This window comes from Carcharhinus amblyrhynchos, chromosome 8 (assembly GCF_965287045.1).
Source record: "Carcharhinus amblyrhynchos chromosome 8, sCarAmb.v2.hapA, whole genome shotgun sequence".
In the NCBI taxonomy this organism is placed as follows: Eukaryota; Metazoa; Chordata; class Chondrichthyes; order Carcharhiniformes; family Carcharhinidae; genus Carcharhinus; species Carcharhinus amblyrhynchos.
Window position 1 is genome coordinate 43696336 of NC_137331.1, and position 19871 is coordinate 43716206.

The window sequence follows — 19871 nt, forward strand, 5'->3', positions numbered from 1 at the left end:
CTGTAGGGATTCCATGATTCTATGACTCTGACGAAGGGTTATCCAGACTCAAAACATTAGCTCTGTTCTCTCTCCACAGATGCTGTCAGACCTGCTGAGATTTTCCAACATTTTCTGTTTTTGTTATCGAGAAAAGGCCACGTTCTAAAACATGAGAACTTGCTGGACGAGGTCTTTGGAGAACGATTAGAGAGATGTGGATCAAGAGGGAGAAAGAGAATGGTGTTAGATAATGGGAATAAGAAAAGTGCAAGAATGGAGGAGTGAAGACCTGAGCAGAGGCTGTGCCCAGGGGCACACCACTCTGACTATTGATGAGATGACAGGAAGTGGTGTATGCAGCTTCTGCCTCCCAGAGTATGATGCAGGTTTGCCCCAGAGGGAATTATGATGCAGCTTCACCCGACCGGCTCTTGGGATGAGGGACCATCCTATGGGAGAGACTGAGTAGACTAGGTCTGTATTCCCTGATGCTTAAAGGAATGAGGTGCCCTCATTGAAACTTAATTGAAAATTCTAAAGTATATTTATTTGTCATAAGTAAGGCTTACATTAACACTGCAATGAAGTTACTATGAAATTCCCCTAGTCGCCTGTTTGGGTCAATGCACCTAACCAGCATGTCTTTCAGGTTGTGGGAGGAAACTGGAACACCCGGTGGAAACCCATGCAGACATAGGGAGAACGCCTAGACACCACACAGACAATGACCCAAGCCGGGAATTGAACCTGGGACCCTAGCACTCTGAGGTAGCAGTGCTAACTGCTGTGCCACCATGCCATTCTGAGGCTTGGCATGGTAGAGCTGAGAGGGTGTACTTATCTCCTGGCTAGAGAATCCTGAACACCCCCAGATCCGTATCAAATTAGCATAAATCCCATGCTTGTGTGAGGTTGCTGTTTGCTATTGCATTTCGTAGGGTTGGCATGGTGGCACAGTGGTTAGTACTGCTGCCTCACAGTGCCAGGGACCTGGGTTCGATTCCCGGCTTGGATCACTGTCTGTGTGGAGTTTGCACATTCTCCCCATGTCTATGGGGGTTTACTCTGGGTGCTCCGGTTTCCTCCCACAGTCTGAAAGATGTGCTGGTTAGGTGCATTGACCTGAACTAAATGCCTGACTGCAACACATTACAGTGTTAATGTAAGCTTTACCTGTGATTAATAAATAAACTTTTTAGTAACAGCAATAATTCAAGTGCTTAATTGGTTATGAGGTACTTTGGGATGTGGAAGATATAGATATGTCTTTCCTTTGAACAGATAATTAATGCATGTTTTCTTCATTCAAATAAATGGTGACAATTTGTAAAAATTTGGATTTGTGTTGCCTGAATGTTTTTGGCTCTGTCCTAAAATTACCCAGCACGTAAGATAGAAATGTATTTGCTATTGTTTTGGGTAAGTCTAGCGCTGTCCCATTGCAAACATTGCCCAAGTCTGATTTATTTCTTAAATCTTTGACGTGGTATTTTCCCAGCATCGTCCAGTTGTTACTGAAGATTCTCTGCTGTGTTGGGAATTACATAATGCAATTATTGATTGAATTGCACTGTGATTCGATACTTGCAGCTAGTTCTGGTATCCATGACAACTGGCTTGTTTCCTCCACTGATCTGATTATTTTTTTAAATCCAACTATTACAAAATCTGCTCCAGGCTGTAACCTCATAAATTTATTGGGTGTCAAATCAGTACATTTTTAGCTGAATCCAGAGGGATGTGAGTGGACAGTTCCCCAAGTGTGTGTGCGTTTATGCGCGTGTGTGCGTGTGTGTGTGTGTGTGCGCGCGTGTGTGTGTGTGCGCGCGTGTGTGTGTGTGCGCGCGTGTGTGTGTGTGCGCGCGTGTGTGTGTGTGCGCGCGTGTGTGTGTGTGCGCGCGCGCGTGTGTGTGTGTGCGTGCGTGCGTGTGCGTGTGTGTGTAATGCTGCCATTGGTAGTCTCGGAAAATGCTTTGCAATTTGGAATGTACATGATACAGGCTGTTTAGCCTATCAAGCCCGCTGTGCCATTCATAAGGTCATTGGCTGATCCTCTGCCCTGTGGCCTTATCCCTCCACATCCCTTAGAAATCAATAGATTTTTGAGCACTGTCTCAGAAATACTCCAACGATTCACAACCCTTTGAGTGAAGACATTTCTCCTCACCTCAGTGCCAACTAATTGACCGCTTATTCTGAGATTCTATTCTAGATTTTCCAGCCTGGGAAAGCATCGCCCCGGCCTCTAACCCTTCCAGAATTTTGGAATATTTCAATGAAATCACCTCTTGTTCTTCTTACAGGGAATATGGAATTACTCCTCAATTTCTCCTTGTGGGGAAGACTAATCCAGTGAACCTTTTGTACACTCTAGAACAATCGTACCCTTCCTTGGTGAAATGATAATTTGATAGATTATTTGAACAATGGATTGAAAAATGGGTAAATAGACTGATTCATAGATAGTTGATAGGTGAATAGTCAGCAGATGGCCAAATAACTAAGAAAATATCTAAAGAGACATAGGAGCAGGCAGATGGAGATACAGAAACATTCGGGGAATCTGCTGAAGATGGAAAATGTTTTCTTGTCCATAAATGATGAGTAAAGATAAAAGAGAGTTCACCTCTCTCCATTTCTTATCCTTCTGCCAGCTCCATTGTTCTGCAGATTCATCAGGGTGCTGGCATGACCTTCTGAGCCTTCGGCAAATGGCACACGACTTTAGAGAATGTTTGTATCATTATAGTAAGACTTCTTTAATCTTGTACTTCAATCCCCTTGTAACTCATGACAACGTCATTTTGCCCAATTGCTTGCAAATTTTGAGGCAGTGACGGATTTAACACTGGAGCCTGGTGCCTGATTTGATTTTTGAAGCAAAGGTTTGACTTCTCCCCGTGACCCAACGTTCACCTACCAGTTAATCACATGACTTCATTGGGTCAAAGCGAAAGGTCCTGCTTCTTTTCAATGAAGCATTTAAAGATGAATTTATTTCACATCTCACTCCTACACAGTGAAGTAATAACCATCTTGTGACTGACTCCATTAAGTCTGGCCTAACGCTCTGTTTTTATAAGATAAATTTATATTTGAGAAGTGTGTCTGATAGTTCCTTTATAAACTATTTAGACTTTGTAACTGGAGCTGGAAAATGGTGAGTGTAGACCAAATGACCATATATGACACAGATATTAAAGGGTCATGCAATCATACAATATAATCATAGAATCCTATAGAGCAGAAAGAGGCCATTCAGCCCACCGAGCCTGCATTGGCAACAATCCCACCCAGGCCCTATCCCCATAACCCCACATATTTACCTTGTTAATCTTCTGATGCTAAGGGGCAATTTAGCATGGCCAGTGCACCTAACCAGCACCTCTTTCAGACTGTGGGAGGAAACCGGAGCACCCGAAGGAAACCCACACAGGGAGAACGTGCAGACTCTGCACAAACACTGATGCAAGCCGGGAATTGAACTCGGGTCCCTGGTGCTATGAAGCAGCAGTGTTAACCATTGTGCCAGCCCTGTCATGTGACAGAAGTTTGGGAGCTCTCCCCAGAGTACGGGCAGAGTGGAAGTTTGTTGGAGCTGCTCATTGTACGCAATAAACTATTGTTTGTTCTAAGCCCCATGTCATTGGAATCCAACACTTCTACAGTGAGTTTAGAATTTATTTGATTACCTTTAGGATACCGGTAATAGAACTCCATTTCAAAAGTTTATCCTAGAATTTCCAGGGATGTGACTCTTTAAATTTACTCCCCCTCTCAGTCTGTGGTGCAACATAAGTGTCATTGGTGTCTGTTTTCACATCTATCTGATGTAGTTTGTTGGAGAAAATGGCATGCAGTCTTGGAGATATTGGTTATTTTTCAATGCCAGGTGGTGTATTCAATGACTTATTTGTAGCGATTTATACAACAGAGTGGCCTCCCCCCACATCCTCCACAACCCCCGCCTCCCCCCACATCCTCCACAACCCCCGCCTCCCCCCACAACCCCCGCCTCCCCCCGCAACCCCCGCCTCCCCCCGCAACCCCCGCCTCCCCCCGCAACCCCCGCCTCCTCCCACCTCCCCGCCTCCCCCCGCCTCCCCCCACAACCCCCGCCTCCCCCCACAACCCCCGCCTCCCCCCATCTCCCCGCCTCCCCCCACAACTCCCGCCTCCCCTGCAGCCCCCACACACCCCGCCTCCTCCCCTCCCCCACATCCCCCACCTCCCCCCACAACCCCCGCCTCCCCCCACAACCCCCGCCTCCCCCCACAACCCCCACCTCTCCCCGCCTCCCCCCACAACCCCCGCCTCCCCCCACAACCCCCGCCTCCCCCCGCCTCCCCCCACAACCCCCGCCTCCCCCCACCCCCCGCCTCCCCCCACAACTCCCGCCTCCCCTGCAGCCCCCACACACCCCGCCTCCTCCCCTCCCCCACATCCCCCACCTCCCCCCACAACCCCTGCCTCCCCCCATACCCCCCCACCTCTCCCCACACCCCCCGCCTCCAACCACATCCCCCCCATCTCTCTCCATCTCCCCCCACCCCCGCTTCCCCTGCCTTCCCATTTCATCTGTTCCCCCACACCCCCTCGTTTCCTCCTCCCCGTTTTCCCGCCTCCTCCAGCCCCGCTCCACCGCCCCCCGCCTCCTCCAGCCCCGTCCCATTCCCCTCCCTGCCCACCTCCCCGTTTTTTGCCCTGCCTCTGGCCTCTCCCCCCTTCTGGCTCGTTCAGACGTTGAACTGAGAGGATTTCTGTTTCTAGAAGCTGGAAACTCTGCTCTGGGTATTTCAGAATTTTACCTCTTTAAATTTGTCATTGATCACTGCTCCCTCCATACTTATTTTTAAAAGATTAAATCGTCTGCATTGATTTAAAACATAGAAACTAGAAGCAGGAGGAAGCCATTCGACTCTTCGAGCCATTCATTTTGGTCATGGCTAATCATCAAATTTAACATCCTTGTCCCCCCCCCTAATATCCCGTGGTCCCTTTAGGTTTGACTAAAAGCTGAAACATTTTTTGAAAAGTGGTATTTCCAGCGAGAGGGTTAAAAGTGTTTTGCTGAACGCTGCTCTTCTAAAAATGAATGATGGGGTGGGGGGATTTTGAGTTTAGAAACCAGTCAGTTCTTGCTGTGGAAGGTGTGTAGATTTTGTCTTTGGTATGATCCTAGGTTGACGCCTGATGGTTTAATTTTTAATCACTTGTTCCTCTGTTAGACAGTCACAATTGTCAAGCCACCTCACTTCCACTCTCTGCCTTGGACAAATGTTTAAAAAGTAGGACTTCAAGTTTTAAAGTGATTTTTTGCCAGCCTGGTGTCTGGATTTTGTTCTTATCTGGTCTTGTGCCTCTCCCACTCCCTGCTCAACAATTGGTGGCCGTGCCTTCAGCTGCCTGGGCCCTAAGCTCTGGAATTCCCTCCCTAAATCTCCCCACATTCCCTCCCTCCTCCTTTTGGGATACATTTCCGAGCCAGTTTTCGGTCACCTGTCCCGACATCCCCTTAACATGGTTCAGTACGTCTGATTTATTCTTTTTATCTCATAACACGTGTTCAGGAATGAATTACTCTGCTTTCAGTTTTAAGGATTGTTAAGATCCAACCAACAGCTCATAGAGTCATAGAGGTTTACAGCATGGGAACAGGCCCTTTGGCCCAATTTCTCCTTGCTGCCTTCTTTTACCGCTGAGCTAGTCCCAATTGCCTGCATTTGGCCCATATCCCTCGATACCCATCTTACCCACGTAACTGTCTAAATGCTTTTTAAAAGGCAAAATTGTATCTGCCTCTACTACTGTCTCTGGCAGGAATCTTCACTAGAGGCAGAGTCCTCTAGGGGAATCTCACAGTAACTTAATTGCAGTGTCAATGTAAATTTTACTTGTGACCAGTAAATAAACTTTTAACTTTGTTCCAGATGCACACCACCCTCTGAGTGAAAAAATTGCCCCCGGACCCTTTTGTATCTCTCCCCTCTCACCTTAAATCTATGCCCTCTAGTTTTAGACTCCTCTACCTTTGAGAAAAGATATTGACTGTCTAGCTGATCTGTGCCCCTCATTATTTCACAGGCCTCTGTAAGATCACCCCTAAGCCTCTTATGCTCCAGGAAAAAATGTCCCAATCTATCCAGCGCCTGCTTATAATTCAATCCATTAAGTCCCAGCAGCATCCTAGTAAATTTTTTCTGCACTCTTTCTAGTTTAATAATATCCTTTCTATAATAGGGTGACCAGAACTGTACACAGTATTCCAAGTGTGGCCTTACCAATGTCTTGTACAACTTCAACAAGACGTCCCAATTCCTGTATTCAATGTTCTGACTGATGAAACCAAGCATGCAGAATGCCTTCTTCACCACTCTGTCCACCTGTGACTCCACTTTCAAGGACCTGTGAACCTGTATCCCAAGATCTCTTGGTCTGTAACTCTCCCCATTAACTGAGTAAGTCCTGCCCTGGTTCAATCTACCAAAATGCATCATCTTGCATTTATCTGAATTAAACTCCATCTGCCATTCATCAGCCCACTGGCCCAATTGATCACAATCCCATTGCAATCGTGATAACCTTCTTCATTGTTGACTATGCCACCAATCTTGGTGTCATCTGCAAACTTACTAACCATGCCTCCAAGCTTTCAATGCATTTAGAAGAAAGAGAAAAAACAGTTTTTTAAAAATAAATGATTGTGTTTGAAGTGCCACTGGTTAACCTGATGCCAAAATCATTCCCATTTTCACTGAATTGGGGTTACCTTTTCTGTGTTTTATGGGATTGAAGGAATTATTTGACGTTTAATACAAATAGCCTTTTTTATCTGCTACAAGTCTCATGATCAGATACGAAGCAAGTATAAGGTTTTTGGATAGTTGACTCAAGAGATAAGCTTGCAGCTTCGACATGAAGGTCTGAGATGGCAAATCTATATTCTTTTAAAAATCTCTTGCTCTAGACAACAATAAGTTGAATTAATTTTCTGATTGGGTGCCTCAATTAATTGTGAATGATCCAACTTCCAAAGGTGGCACGGTGGTTAGCACTGCTGCCTCACAGCGCCAGGGACCCAGGTTCAATTCCTGGCTTGAGTCACTGTCTGTACGGAGTCTGCACATTTCCCCGTGTCTGCATGGGTTTACTCTGGGTGCTCTGGTTTCCTCCCACAGTCCAAAGATGTGCAGATTAAGTGGGTTAGCCATGCTAAATTGGCCCTTAGTGTCAGGGGGATTAGCTAGGGTAAATGCATTGGGTTCTGGGGATAGGACCTGGGTGGGATTGTAGTCGGTGCAGACATGATGGGTCTAATGGCTTGCTTCTGCACTGTAGGATTCTATGATTCTAAGTTCACAGCTAAAGCAAAACGGCAATACATCAGCCAGAATATAATGAGGAGAATATTTTCTTTCAAAATACCAGTTTGGAAGGCAAATCACTAAGTCCGAACTTTGGTATTCCTTGCAGATAATAAATGTCGGAGCACTTTTTCCAGGCAAACTGGGGAGAGAAACTTCCCTTGCCAATCAGTAACAACATGCGGACTCCATCTGTCCTGCTCCAAAACAGCATGCACAAGTTCCAACTCTTGACTAATGCTTCCGCCCCTCCAAATATCAACTCATTTCTTGATTTATCATGGGAACAATCACCCAAAATGAGACTTGTGATTTAATCCGAGACTGCTGGGAACTGAACTGAAATGGCCCCTTCAGTCCATCGTCAAGGCTGGAATGAATTTCAGGTCTGCGAGTTGCAGAGGTGATGCATTCTTACCCAGTGGGTTAGAATTATGTTAGTGCGTGCTGCTGATTAATAAGCGTAGGCCTGCTTTTTCACGGCTTTCAGTTATTTGGCATTTGAAGTTTTGTAAAGACCGTTGGTTGATATTTCATCCAGATTGGCTGTCCAGGGTGAATATGCCTCTGGATTCATTTTGTCAAGCTTGGCAAGGAGGTAGATGTGCTTATTTATTTTATATTAGCTGAAGACCTCAGTCACTGTTTGCAGGATCTACCAGAAGGACATTGATTTGATTTGATTTATTATTGTCACATGTATTAGTATACAGTGAAAAGTATACCGTTCATAGAGAAGGAGAGAGTGCAGACTGTAGTGTTAGTCATGGCGAGCGTGTAGAGAAAGATCAACTTAATGCAAGGTAAGTCCAGTCAAAAGTCTGACAGCAGCAGGGAGGAAGCTGATCTTGAGTTAGTTGGTACGTGACCTCAGACTTTTGTATCTTTTTCCCCGACGGAAGAAGGTGGAAGAGAGAATGTCTGGGTGCGTGGGGTCCTTGATGATGCTGGCTATTTTGATGAGATTGCAGTCTCTCTCCCTCCCTGGGACACTGCCTGGTCTGAGGAACCAGAAGCCTTGAACCATTGGAACATTTTAGTGAGACTGTTTTCTCAGAGACATCATAGGTGTTTTGAATTACCAAGGGGTGGGATGGGGAGACGGAGTTTCTGGTAGAATGAGGACTTCATTTACTGCTATAAAAATAAGTTAGCACAGGAGAAAGCTCCGCCAGTCAGATTTTGTAGAATTGATCTGGCCATTGGCAGCTGCTTCCCAGTTGTCAGTTGCAGGGCTCTTGTAAAGGAGAAATGGGTGCCCAGCAGGTCATGACCCAGAGCAGTGTACCGATCTTGGAATATCGTCAGTAACTGTGAGCGAGCCCCTTGTTAGTTCAGCAACAAGTGTGTGCTGATGGAATCAGCGTGCTTCAGGACCTCTGAGTGAGTGACCCCTGCCCTGGAAAGAGATGAAGCATCTGCTACAGTGAAGGTGGACATTGTTCAGCCTTTCTCCTGCCTGTCATATATTGCTTAGGTCTGTAGACAGTACTCTCAGGATGCAGGCTCCATACACAGTGCAATAGGAAAGATGTAAGCAACAGAAATTCATCCTCCAGCAACCGTTCAGATGTGCATTTATTTCCTGGACGAGCTGCGGGGCTAGATTAGGGGAGGCAGCAAATCCTACACATTTATACAATGCCCGGATCAGTACCTGTGATGTAGCGAGTGCCTGGTGTTGGGAGGTGGCATTACAATGGGCAGCTGTTTTTATCGTCAGTTTTTAGATGGAGAGGCATGGTGGCAGAATGCTTAGCACTGCTGCCTCACAGGGACCCAGGTTCGATTCCTGGCTTGGGCCACTGTCTGTGTGGAATTTGTATGTCCTCTTCGTGCCTGCATGGGCTTTCTCTGGATGATCCGGTTTCCTTCCACTCTCCGATGATGTGCAGGTTAGATGGCTTGATCATGCTAAATTTACTCTTAGTATCTCAAAATACGTAGGTTAGATGGGATTAGCCATGGTGAATGCATGGCGCTACAGAGATAGGGCAGGGGAGAGGACCTGGATAAAATACTCTGTAAGAGAGTTGGTTCAGGCTTGATGGGTCGAATGGCCTCTTTCAGGTCCAAAACTGGCCTGGAGGGATAGTCAAGGAGGTGGTTACAGAGGGGGAAGTACAGGTTCGTTGTGATACACAAGGTATTGTCACAGTTGGGACAAGTTGACTGCACTGGAGACCTTTATCTACCCGTGATTGTGTTTGGAAAGCCACAGTCTGGGTCAATGGAATAGCTGAATGATTTCTTGATTGTCGTCACTGCGGGCAAACATGGATCAAATAGGAAATAACTCCAGCAGTACCAAATCCAGTCAGCCTCTTCCGCTGAACATTTATTTCCGAGTGTTGGTGAAGAGCAGGGCTGTCGAAGTTGGACATTGCTTTGGCTAATCCAACCACAGTGAGCCTCATGACTCTGGCCATCTTTCGCAGAGGGTGCATTTCATTGGAGTAGGATGAACCATCCAATGGAAAATATCTGAGAAGCAGCCTGGATGCGACTGACTGATTGCAGAATATCGGAGGGAAATGAGATGAAAATAATGTTGAGATAATGTAGAATGAGGATTTTGGTGAGAACTAAAGGAAAGGGAATTTTCACAAAACCCTGGGTGACGATGAGGGTCAGTACTGAGAGAGTGCTGCACTGTCAGAGGGTCAGTACTGAGGGAGTGCCGCACTGTCAGAGGGTCAGTACTGAGGGAGTGCCGCACTGTCAGAGGGTCAGTACTGAGGGAGTGCCGCACTGTCAGAGGGTCAGTACTGAGGGAGTGCCGCACTGTCAGAGGGTCAGTACTGAGGGAGTGCCGCACTGTCAGAGGGTCAGTGCTGAGGGAGTGCCCCACTATCAGAGGATCAGTACTGAGGGAGTGCCGCACTATCAGAGGGTCAGTACTGAGGGAGTGCCGCACCGTCAGAGGGTCAGTACTGAGGGAGTGCCGCACTGTCAGAGGGTCAGTACTGAGGGAGTGCCGCACTGTCAGAGGGTCAGTACTGAGGGAGTGCCGCACTGTCAGAGGGTCAGTACTGAGGGAGTGCCGCACTGTCAGAGGGTCAGTACTGAGGGAGTGCCGCACTGTCAGAGGATCAGTACTGAGGGAGTGCCGCACCGTCAGAGGGTCAGTACTGAGGGAGTGCTGCACTGTCAGAGGGTCAGTACTGAGGGAGTGCCGCACTGTCAGAGGGTCAGTACTGAGGGAGTGCTGCACTGTCAGAGGGTCAGTACTGAGGGAGTGCTGCACTGTCAGAGCGTCAGTACTGAAGGAGTGCCGCACTGTCAGAGGGTCAGTACTGAGGGACTGCTGCACTGTCAGTGGGTCAGTACTGAGGGAGTGCCACACTGTCAGAGGGTCAGTGCTGAGGGAGTGCCCCACTGTCAGAGGGTCAGTACTGAGGGAGTGCCGCACTGTCAGAGGGTCAGTACTGAGGGAGTGCTGCACTGTCAGAGGGTCAGTGCTGAGGGAGTGCCGCACTGTCAGAGGGTCAGTACTGAGGGAGTGCTGCACTGTCAGAGGGTCAGTACTGAGGGAGTGCCGCACTATCAGAGGGTCAGCGCTGAGGGAGTGCCCCACTGTCAGAGGGTCAGTACTGAAGGAGTGCCGCACTGTCAGAGAGTGAGTGCTGAGGGAGTGCCGCACTGTCTGAGGGTCAGTCCTGAGGGAGTGCTGCACTGTCTGAGGGTCAGTACTGAGGGAGTGCAGCACTGTCAGAGGATCAGTACTGAGGGAGTGCAGCACTGTCAGAGGGTCAGTACTGAGGGAGTGCTGCACTGTCAGAGATGCTGCTATTTGGATGACATGTTGACTGAGGCTCTAGCTGCCCTTCTTGGATGAATGTAAAACCTGCGATGATGCTATCAAAAGAACAACTGAAGAATTCTCCCCAGTATAAATTAATTCAATTAACATCTCAAAACACAGCTGATTTGATCATGATTGCTGTGGGATCTTGCTGTGTGCAGTTGCATTGCCTCTTTTCCTATATTGCAGCAATGACTTCACATCAAAAGCCTGATTGGTTGAGTGTGCTGGGGAATCCCAGCTCATACACTTGTGATGTGACCCAGAGTTGTGGAGTCAATTGTATTTGTTTCCAGTTTGAACTGAGCTCCTTGATTTTTTTGTAACAGTGAGGACCTGAGAACGTACCAGGAGCAGCAGAAGGCCATTCGGCCCCTCGGGCCTACTCTGCCATTTCACACAAACATGTTTCTGACTGTCACCTCAACTCTATTTCCCCATCTGCTCCCCAATAACCCCTGACCCTCTTCTTGATGTAAATAATGTGTATCTCAGCCTTGAGTGTCCTCAATGGCCCAACCTGCTGCTCTCTGAGGGAGAGAATTCCAAAGATTAGCAGCTCTCTGAGAGAAGACATTTCTCCTCTTCTACAAGGAAGATACAGCACGGTAGCACAGTGGTTAGCACTGCTGCTTCACAGCTCCAGGGATCTGGATTTGGTTCCTGGCTTGGGTCTCTGTCTGTGTGGAGTTTGCACATTCTCCTCGTGTCTGCGTGGATTTCGTCCAGGTGCTCTGGTTTCCTCCCACAATCCAAAGATGTGCGGGTTAGGTTCATTGGCCATACTAAATTGTCCCTTAGTGTCCTGAGATGCATAGGTTAGAGGGATTAGTGGGTAAAATACGTAAGGATATGGGCGTAGAGCCTGGGTAGGATTGTGTTCGGTGCAGACTGGATGGGCCGAATGGCCCCTTTCTGTAGTGTAGGGTTTCAACAATTTCTATAACTGAAATTGACAACCCCTCATTTCAAAACTGTGCTCCCTCTTTCCAATTCACACAGTGAGTGGTTAGGATCTGGAATACACTGTCTGAGAGTGTGGTGGAGACAGGTTCACACAGTGAGTGGTTAGGGTCTGGAATGCACTGTTTGAGAGTGTGGCGGAGACAGACTCACATAGCGAGTGCCTCGGGTCTGGAATGCACTGTCTGAGAGTGTGGTGAAGACAGATTCACACAGCAAGTGGTTAGGATCTGGAATGCACTGTCTGAGCGTATGGTGGAGACAGATTCACACAGCAAGTGGTTAGCGTCTGGAATGTACTGCCTGAGAGTGTGGTGGAGACAGAATCGCACAGCGAGTGGTTAGGATCTGGAATGCACTGTCTGAGTGTGCGGTGAAGACAGATTCACACAGCGAGTGGTTAGGATCTGGAATGCACTGTCTGAGTGTGCGGTGAAGACAGATTCACACAGCAAGTGGTTAGGATCTGGAATGCACTGTCTGAGAGTGTGGTGGAGACAGATTCACGCAGCGAGTGGTTAGGATCTGGAATGCACTGCCTGAGAGTGTGGTGGAGACAGATTTAATGATGCCTTTCACAAAGCGGTTGGTGTATTACGTTGAGGAGTAGATCTATAGGCCACAGGGAATTTTGCAGGGCGGCGTTGGGGGGGGTGGTTGGCTGAGGGTTAAAGGGACCAGCTGAGTTGGCCTTTGCAGAGAGCTTGCATGGACACAAGAGGCTGAATGGCCTATTTCTGTATGCTGACCATTCAATTATTCTATTTCTGTTTTTTTCTGCAGCTAACACTGGACCATATCCAATCTGTAAGGGCTGCCTGCTTTGTTCCAAAGACAATGGGTGTCTTAGCTGCCAACAAAAGCTATTCTTCTTTCTTCGACGGCAGGGGATGCGTCAGTATGGAGAGTGTCTACACTCCTGTCCATCGGGGTATTATGGTGTCCGCGCACCTGAGCTGAACAGATGTGCAAGTAGGTCCCATTTTGCTGTATTTGACATGGGCTCAGTGGGGGGATTGTGTTCTTGATTGCTACCTGCCCCAACATTAAACATTGTTGCTTATTTACTCAGGGATGCGGGCTTGGCCTGCAGTTATTGCCCATCCCTGGGGGCACGTAAGAGTCAACCACATTGCTTTGGGTCTGGAGTCATGTGTCGGGCAGACCAGGCAATGATGGCAGATTTCCTCCCTAAAGGGACATTGGTGAACCCAGTGTGTCCTTCCAACAATCGGCAATGCTTTCATGGTCATTGTTAGTCTTTTAATTTCAGAATTTCTAGAATTTAAAGTTCACCATCTGCTATGGTGGGATTCGAACCCGGGTCCCCAGAGCATTACTCTGGGTCTCTGGATTACCAGTCACAATGCCACTGTGATAAACAGACTTCTGTTATTCAAGAAGGAAATAGTTGAATTGCTGGGAATTTGGGATATGCGGAGAAACTGAATGGGTCAAACAGTTTAATCATCTGAATCATAATCTATTTTTATTCCATTCGGAGATTTTATTGCGATACATTTGCAAAGATTCAGTGATCAGGATATGCGGAAATGAATTTGCAAATTCAGATTTATTTTTTCCATTGAAACTGCTTTAATATTTGGAGATATTTTGGGAGTTTTGGTTTTGATGAGTTGATCTTTGCTGCTATTTGACGGAAATCTATCTTTGTGAAGTTATTTGTCAGTTTTTTTCTGTAATGATTGAAGGGATGAAATATCTTGTCCTGATGGCCACAGGTTATGTGTTTTTTATCAGTGTGATTTATGATGGTGTGTGATGTGTTTTGAAGTTTTTTTTCTTGGTGTTTTCTAAAGATTGCAGTCCTCTTCAAAACGATAGTGAACTCAGTTCACATCTCCAGGACTGGTTTAAATCACTCGAAGGAATTGAAAGGAATGTTCCAGATTTATTTTCTTCTGTTTCCTTTTTCCATTTATTTTCTCCTGGCATGTCACTCATTCTCTTTCTCTTCCCCTTCATCTATCATAGATCATAGAACCCTACAGTGCAGAAAGAGGCCCTTCGGCCCATTGAGTCTGCACCGAACACAATCCCACCCAGACCCTACCCCCATATCCCTACATATTATACCCACTAATCCCTCTAACCTACACATCCCTGGACCTAACGGGCAATTTCTTAGCATGGCTAATCAACCTAACCTGCACATCTTTGGACTGTGGGAGGAAACCCGAGTACCCGGAGGAAACCCACGCAGACACGAGGAGAATGTGCAAACTCCAAACAGACAGTGACCTGAGCTGGGAATCAAACCCAGGACCCTGGAGCTGTGAAGCAGCAGTGCTAACCACTGTGTACTGTGCCGCCCCATCTATCTTTTTCTTTTTCTCTCTCTTCTCTTCATCTCTTTCTTCTCTTTTCTTTCTCTCTCTTTCTCTTTCTCACTTTCACTTGTTCTCTTTCTCTCGTCCTCTGTTTCTTCTCTTCATCCCTCTCTCTTTCTCTCTCTCTCTCTCTCCCTTTCTCTTTCTCCCTCTTTCTACTCTTCAAATCTCTGTCTTTATCTCTCTTTCTCTTTCTCTTTTTCTCTCTGTCTCTCTCTGTCTCTCTCTGTCTCTCTCTTTCTCTCTCTCTCTCTCTCTCTCTCTTTCTCTATCTCTCTATCACTCTTCCATCTTTCTTTCTTTTCTCTTTTTCTCTCTCTCTGTCTCTCTCTCTCACTCTTTCTTTCTATCTCTGTCTCTCTCTGTCTCCCTCTCTCTCTCTTTCTGTCTATCTGCCTCTCTCTGTCTCTCTCTTACTGTCTCTCTCCCTGTATCTCTCTCTCTCTGTCTATATGTCTGTCTGTCTCTCTTTCTCTCTATCTCATTCTCTCTATCTCTCTCTCTGTCTCTCTGCCTCTATCCCTCCCTCTGTCCCTCTCTCTCTCTCTCTGTCTCTCTCTCTCATTGTTTCTCCCTCTGTCTGTCTGTCTCTCTCTCACTGTTTCTCTCTCTATCTCTTTCTCTATCTCTCTCTCTCTGTTTCTCTCTCTCTCACTGTTTCTCTCTCTCTCTCTCTCTGTCTCACTATTTCTCTCTCTCTTGCTCTGTCTCTCTCTGTAATGAGAAGCAAGGTTACATGGTCAGTCAAGCTCAATATGATTCTGGCTGATCTTGGGTTTTGATTCCACTTTTGCTCCTGCTCTCCATATCCCTTCCATGAGAGGTAGAAGATTCCAGAAGCCATCTCATCCCTGCCTGTCGTGCCCACCCTCAATAAGCTCATTCTTTCTGAAACACATCAGTGCTGTCTGCTTCAACTGCTCTGTCTGGCAGTGAATTCCAAACAACTAATTCACTTGGCTAATAAATGCTTCACAGGAATTCTATTTCAGTATTTTTTTGCTGAATTATACTGTCTTAATCCAATGCCAGAGTTTTATGTAGATGCTGATATGGCGATAGATTTTTGGAGCTTGTCTTTCCACTGCCAGCCCTCTCCATTGCCAAACTCCACACATTCCACTCGAGAGGCTCTGGGAATTCTGAGGGATAGATTGCCACACTCTCCCCACAAATCCGACCCCCGACATATAGCACTTGTTACTCTCAGCAGAATTTACAGTTCCTATGTGTTACACCCCAAAGCAATACCTCCTGGAGACCACCCAAAACCTGGAGAATTTCTATTCTTTTCCCTCCTTGCATTTCTTTAGCACCTTACAGCCAATGAGATCAGTTTGAAATGCAGTCCCAATTGCACAGTAGGAAACACAGCATCAATTTGTACACAGCAAGATCCCACAAACAGCAATGTGATGATAAGCAGTTAATCTGATTTTGCAATGTTGGCTCAGGGATATATTTTATCCAGGATACAGTATAGAACTCCCCAGCTTCTCTTCAAAATGACGCTACAGGATCTTTTACATCCAACTGGGAGAACATCCCAAAGACAGGACCCCTGACAGTGCGACACTCCCTCAGTACTGACCCTCTGACAGTGCAGCATTCCCTCAGTACTGACCCTCTGACAGTGGGACACTCCCTCAGTACTGACCCTCTGACAGTGCAGCACTCCCTCAGTACTGACCCTCTGACAGTGGGGCACTCCCTCAGTACTGACCCTCTGATAGTGGGGCACTCCCTCAGTACTGACCCTCTGACAGTGGGGCATTCCCTCAGCACTGACCCTCTGACAGTGGGGCACTCCCTCAGTACTGACCCTCTGACAGTGGGGCACTCCCTCAGTACTGACCCTCTGACAGTGGGGCACTCCCTCAGTACTGACCCTCTGATAGTGGGGCACTCCCTCAGTACTGACCCTCTGACAGTGGGGCACTCCCTCAGCACTGACCCTCTGACAGTGGGGCACTCCCTCAGTACTGACCCTCTGACAGTGCAGCATTCCCTCAGTACTGACCCTCTGACAGTGCGGCACTCCCTCAGTACTGACCCTCTGACAGTGCGGCACTCCCTCAGTACTGACCCTCTGACAGTGCGGCACTCCCTCAGTACTGACCCTCTGACAGTGCAGCACTCCCTCAGTACTGCCCTGAAATGTTGGCCTCGATTTTTAAGCTCTGATCTCTCGAATTTGCTTCCACAACTTTCTGACTTGGGTATGAGTGTTGCCTGCAGGCACCTATCATTGCCCTGGAGCTGCTGTCGGATGATGTGGAGATGCTGGTGTTGGACTGGGGTAAACACAACAAGAAGTCTCACAACACCAAGTTAAAGTCCAACCAGTTTATTTTATAGTAAACCCACAAGCTTTCAGAAACATCAGGTGTGTGGAAGGCTGCTGTTGCAACCTCTTTGTTGGGAAACCTCTTTGTTGAGAAAACAAACTCTTTGTTTTCTTTTGTTTAAAAGTAATCGAATATATATAATCTGCAAAGTATCTAGTTCATTGTTCATGTTAATAGTTCAGAGGCAATTCTTAGCTTAGGGAAGATAAAAGATTTAACTGAAGAAAATGGGCCAAATGCAACTAAAGCACCTTGAAATCTATTATGTTTAATTGATTGGAACTATGTTCACTTGAGAGATCAACAGCTAGAAAGGTGTTATCCTAAAACAGCAGGTAGGCTTTCTTAGCTGGATGACTGGGGATGCAGGCCAGAATTTTACTGCCACACCCACTCCGGAATTGGGGCAGCTAAGGCTTGCAGAATGGAATTCTCCATTAGCCTCGGGCGGGATTTTACCAGCCTCACTCGAGCAAGGTTGTAAAATTCTGGCCACGGTCTCTACTTGGCTTACAAGGAAGTAGGGTCTTGAGAGACGCTTTGCTTGAGAAGTTAGGAGTAGGTCAGTTTAAAGGCTTCAGTGAACCTATGGAGATAGGTTGAGTTTGAAGTGATTCTCAGGTTTGTTGGGAGAAAGGATTGGTTGCAGTTTGGATCTCATATGGTTTGCAGTTGAGAGAAGCCCTGGAAAATGTTAGTAGTTCCAGGCTGTTAGAGCTCAAAGGCATCTTGTAAGCTGAGAGAGTGATGGAAGGTCATTGGTTCCCTGTTGATGAGGGTTAGGACTCTTAAGAAGCCTGGGAGCCAATTATAAGTTGGTGCAGTTGGGAACCTGGAGATTGGAGAAAATAGGAGCAGTGCCAGCTTATTGAAGCTGAGAATCTGTGAAAGCATTGGAATTGTGCTGGTAATTAGAGCCAGGAGTGCAGTTTTATGAATGACATGAAATGCAGTTTTGGGAAAAGAGATTGAATCATTGGGAGGTGAGCAGTTAATGCGGAGTCTGAGGCATTTGAAAGCTAAGTCCTCTTGAGAGAGACAGTATTCTAATGAAATTTTGTGATTCACAGTGACCACTGATGTCTAGGTGGATTGCTGAGAAATCTGTGGGACCTATCTTGGTTGCATCTACCATTTTAAGGTGCAGTGTAATGTATTTGACCTCAGTTTATCTGTTAATTTATATTTACCCCAAGTTAATTCTGAATGTTAGAGTATGAGATAGGTATGGCAGATTGCTAAATTTGTCCAGTAAAGTTTTTGTTTCCTTCAAGCTGTGGAATTCTGTGCTTTTGTGGAATTTCAAACTTTAAACAAAAATGTTCCCGGGCCCTACCTGGGTTGTAAGAGCTTAGATTACTGCCCATTGGACTGTCCTGTAACAGTGCTGTCACTGGAACTGTAGTTTGAACTTGACTAATGTTCAAAGTGAAATGTATTCCTCCTTTGTGAAATGACCCAGATTTTTGAGATCAGTTTTTTAAAGATCCTTGGAAAAAAAGTGTAGGCTTGAAATTGGGCATAAATTATGACTGGCTTAACCCCCACCTTCCCCACTTCTCCCTATGTCACTGTGGGTGTATCAAGTTGTTCCCTCATGATCGTTGTATGAATGTCTGAACCTTGTCTTATCACATAAACATCGAGGGGGAGAGAGGATCCTGGCAGTAATTAACTGGGCACCTGGCTGTTGAGGATGCGAGGGGAGAGTGGAGGATGCGAGGGGAGAGTGGAGGATGCGAGGGGAGAGTGGAGGATGCGAGGGGAGAGTGGAGGATGCGAGGGGAGAGTGGAGGATGCGAGGGGAGAGTGGAGCATGCGAGGGGAGAGTGGAGCATGCGAGGGGAGAGTGGAGCATGCGAGGGGAGAGTGGAGCATGCGAGGGGAGAGTGGAGCATGCGAGGGGAGAGTGCATTTCCAGGAAAATCAGGGTGAAAACTTGAGAAAGATATTGAGGTTTAACACAAACAGAAACACAAAATGTTGTAATATCTCAGTAGGTCTGACAGCATCTGAGAGAAAGAACAGAGCCAACATTTCAAGCCTGGATAACCCTTTGATTTAATTTGATTTGATTTGTTTTATTGTCATATGTATTGACATAGAGTGAAAAGTATTGTTTCTTACACACTATACAGGCAAAGCATACCCTTCATAGAGAAGGGAAGGAGAGAGTGCAGAGTGTAATGTTACAGTCATAGCAAGGGTGTAGAGAAAGATCAACTTGCCTCCTGACTCGACTTTGTTGATCTTCCAGTATTTTCTGTGTTTGTTTCGGATTCCAGCATCTGCAGTAATTTGCTTTTATCTGGAGATTTAACACTTCAGTTGCCACAACTGATCATTGATAACTCCTTTGATTGTTTCATTCAGCAGAGGAATTACCACTAAATGGAATTAGAGATGAGTTGGGGAAATGTTACAGAAATTTGCATTTTAGTGTCAGCAAGATAATATCCTGGGGCTGGTGCTTTCTGTAGCATTGGAATTCTCAGCACTTTTTTGGAAGTTATATTTTTAGTGAGTTCTACATTAGAAACACTTGTCTAAAGCACGTTTTCTGTTTTTCATCTGTTCTCTCTGCCCTGACTCTGATTGTGGAAGGTCATGAAACCAGGTTGGTATCAGGAAAGATTGAACAGACAAGAAAAGGGAAGACTGAGGGGGTGACCGGATAGAGGCTATTAAGATCACAAAAGACTTTTGCTGGGTAAACTGTGGGAAGACATTTTCATAATGTGGATGTATGCACGTGTGCAAGCATGTCCATGTGTGTATGTGTGTGCATGTGTGTGATTGTGTGTGTGCATGTGTGTTGTGTGTGTGTGGTGAGTGTGTATTGTGTGTGTGTGGTGAGTGTGTGATTGTGTGTGTGTGTGTGTGTGTGTGTGTGTGTGCAATTGTGTGTGTGTCCAAACTGGGGGTCTCAAATACAAAATTGTTGCTGAGAAATCGAATGGGGAATTCAGTAGAAACCTCATCCCGAGAGTGAGGAGAGTGTGGAACTTGCTCCCACAGTGAGTGGTTGAGGTGAATAGTGTAGATGCGGTTAGGGGGA

The 19871-nt window shown here is 46.5% G+C and overlaps 1 protein-coding gene across 1 annotated transcript in view; it reads left to right on the forward strand.

Annotated features, from left to right (window-relative positions):
* rspo2 (R-spondin 2) overlaps window positions 1-19871 on the forward strand; it is a 98158-nt gene that overhangs the window by 33516 nt on the left and 44771 nt on the right. Inside the window, exon 3 of the mRNA XM_080194857.1 lies at window positions 12898-13086. Coding sequence (XP_080050983.1) covers window positions 12898-13086 — 189 coding nt within the window. The remainder of the gene's footprint in view (window positions 1-12897; window positions 13087-19871) is intronic.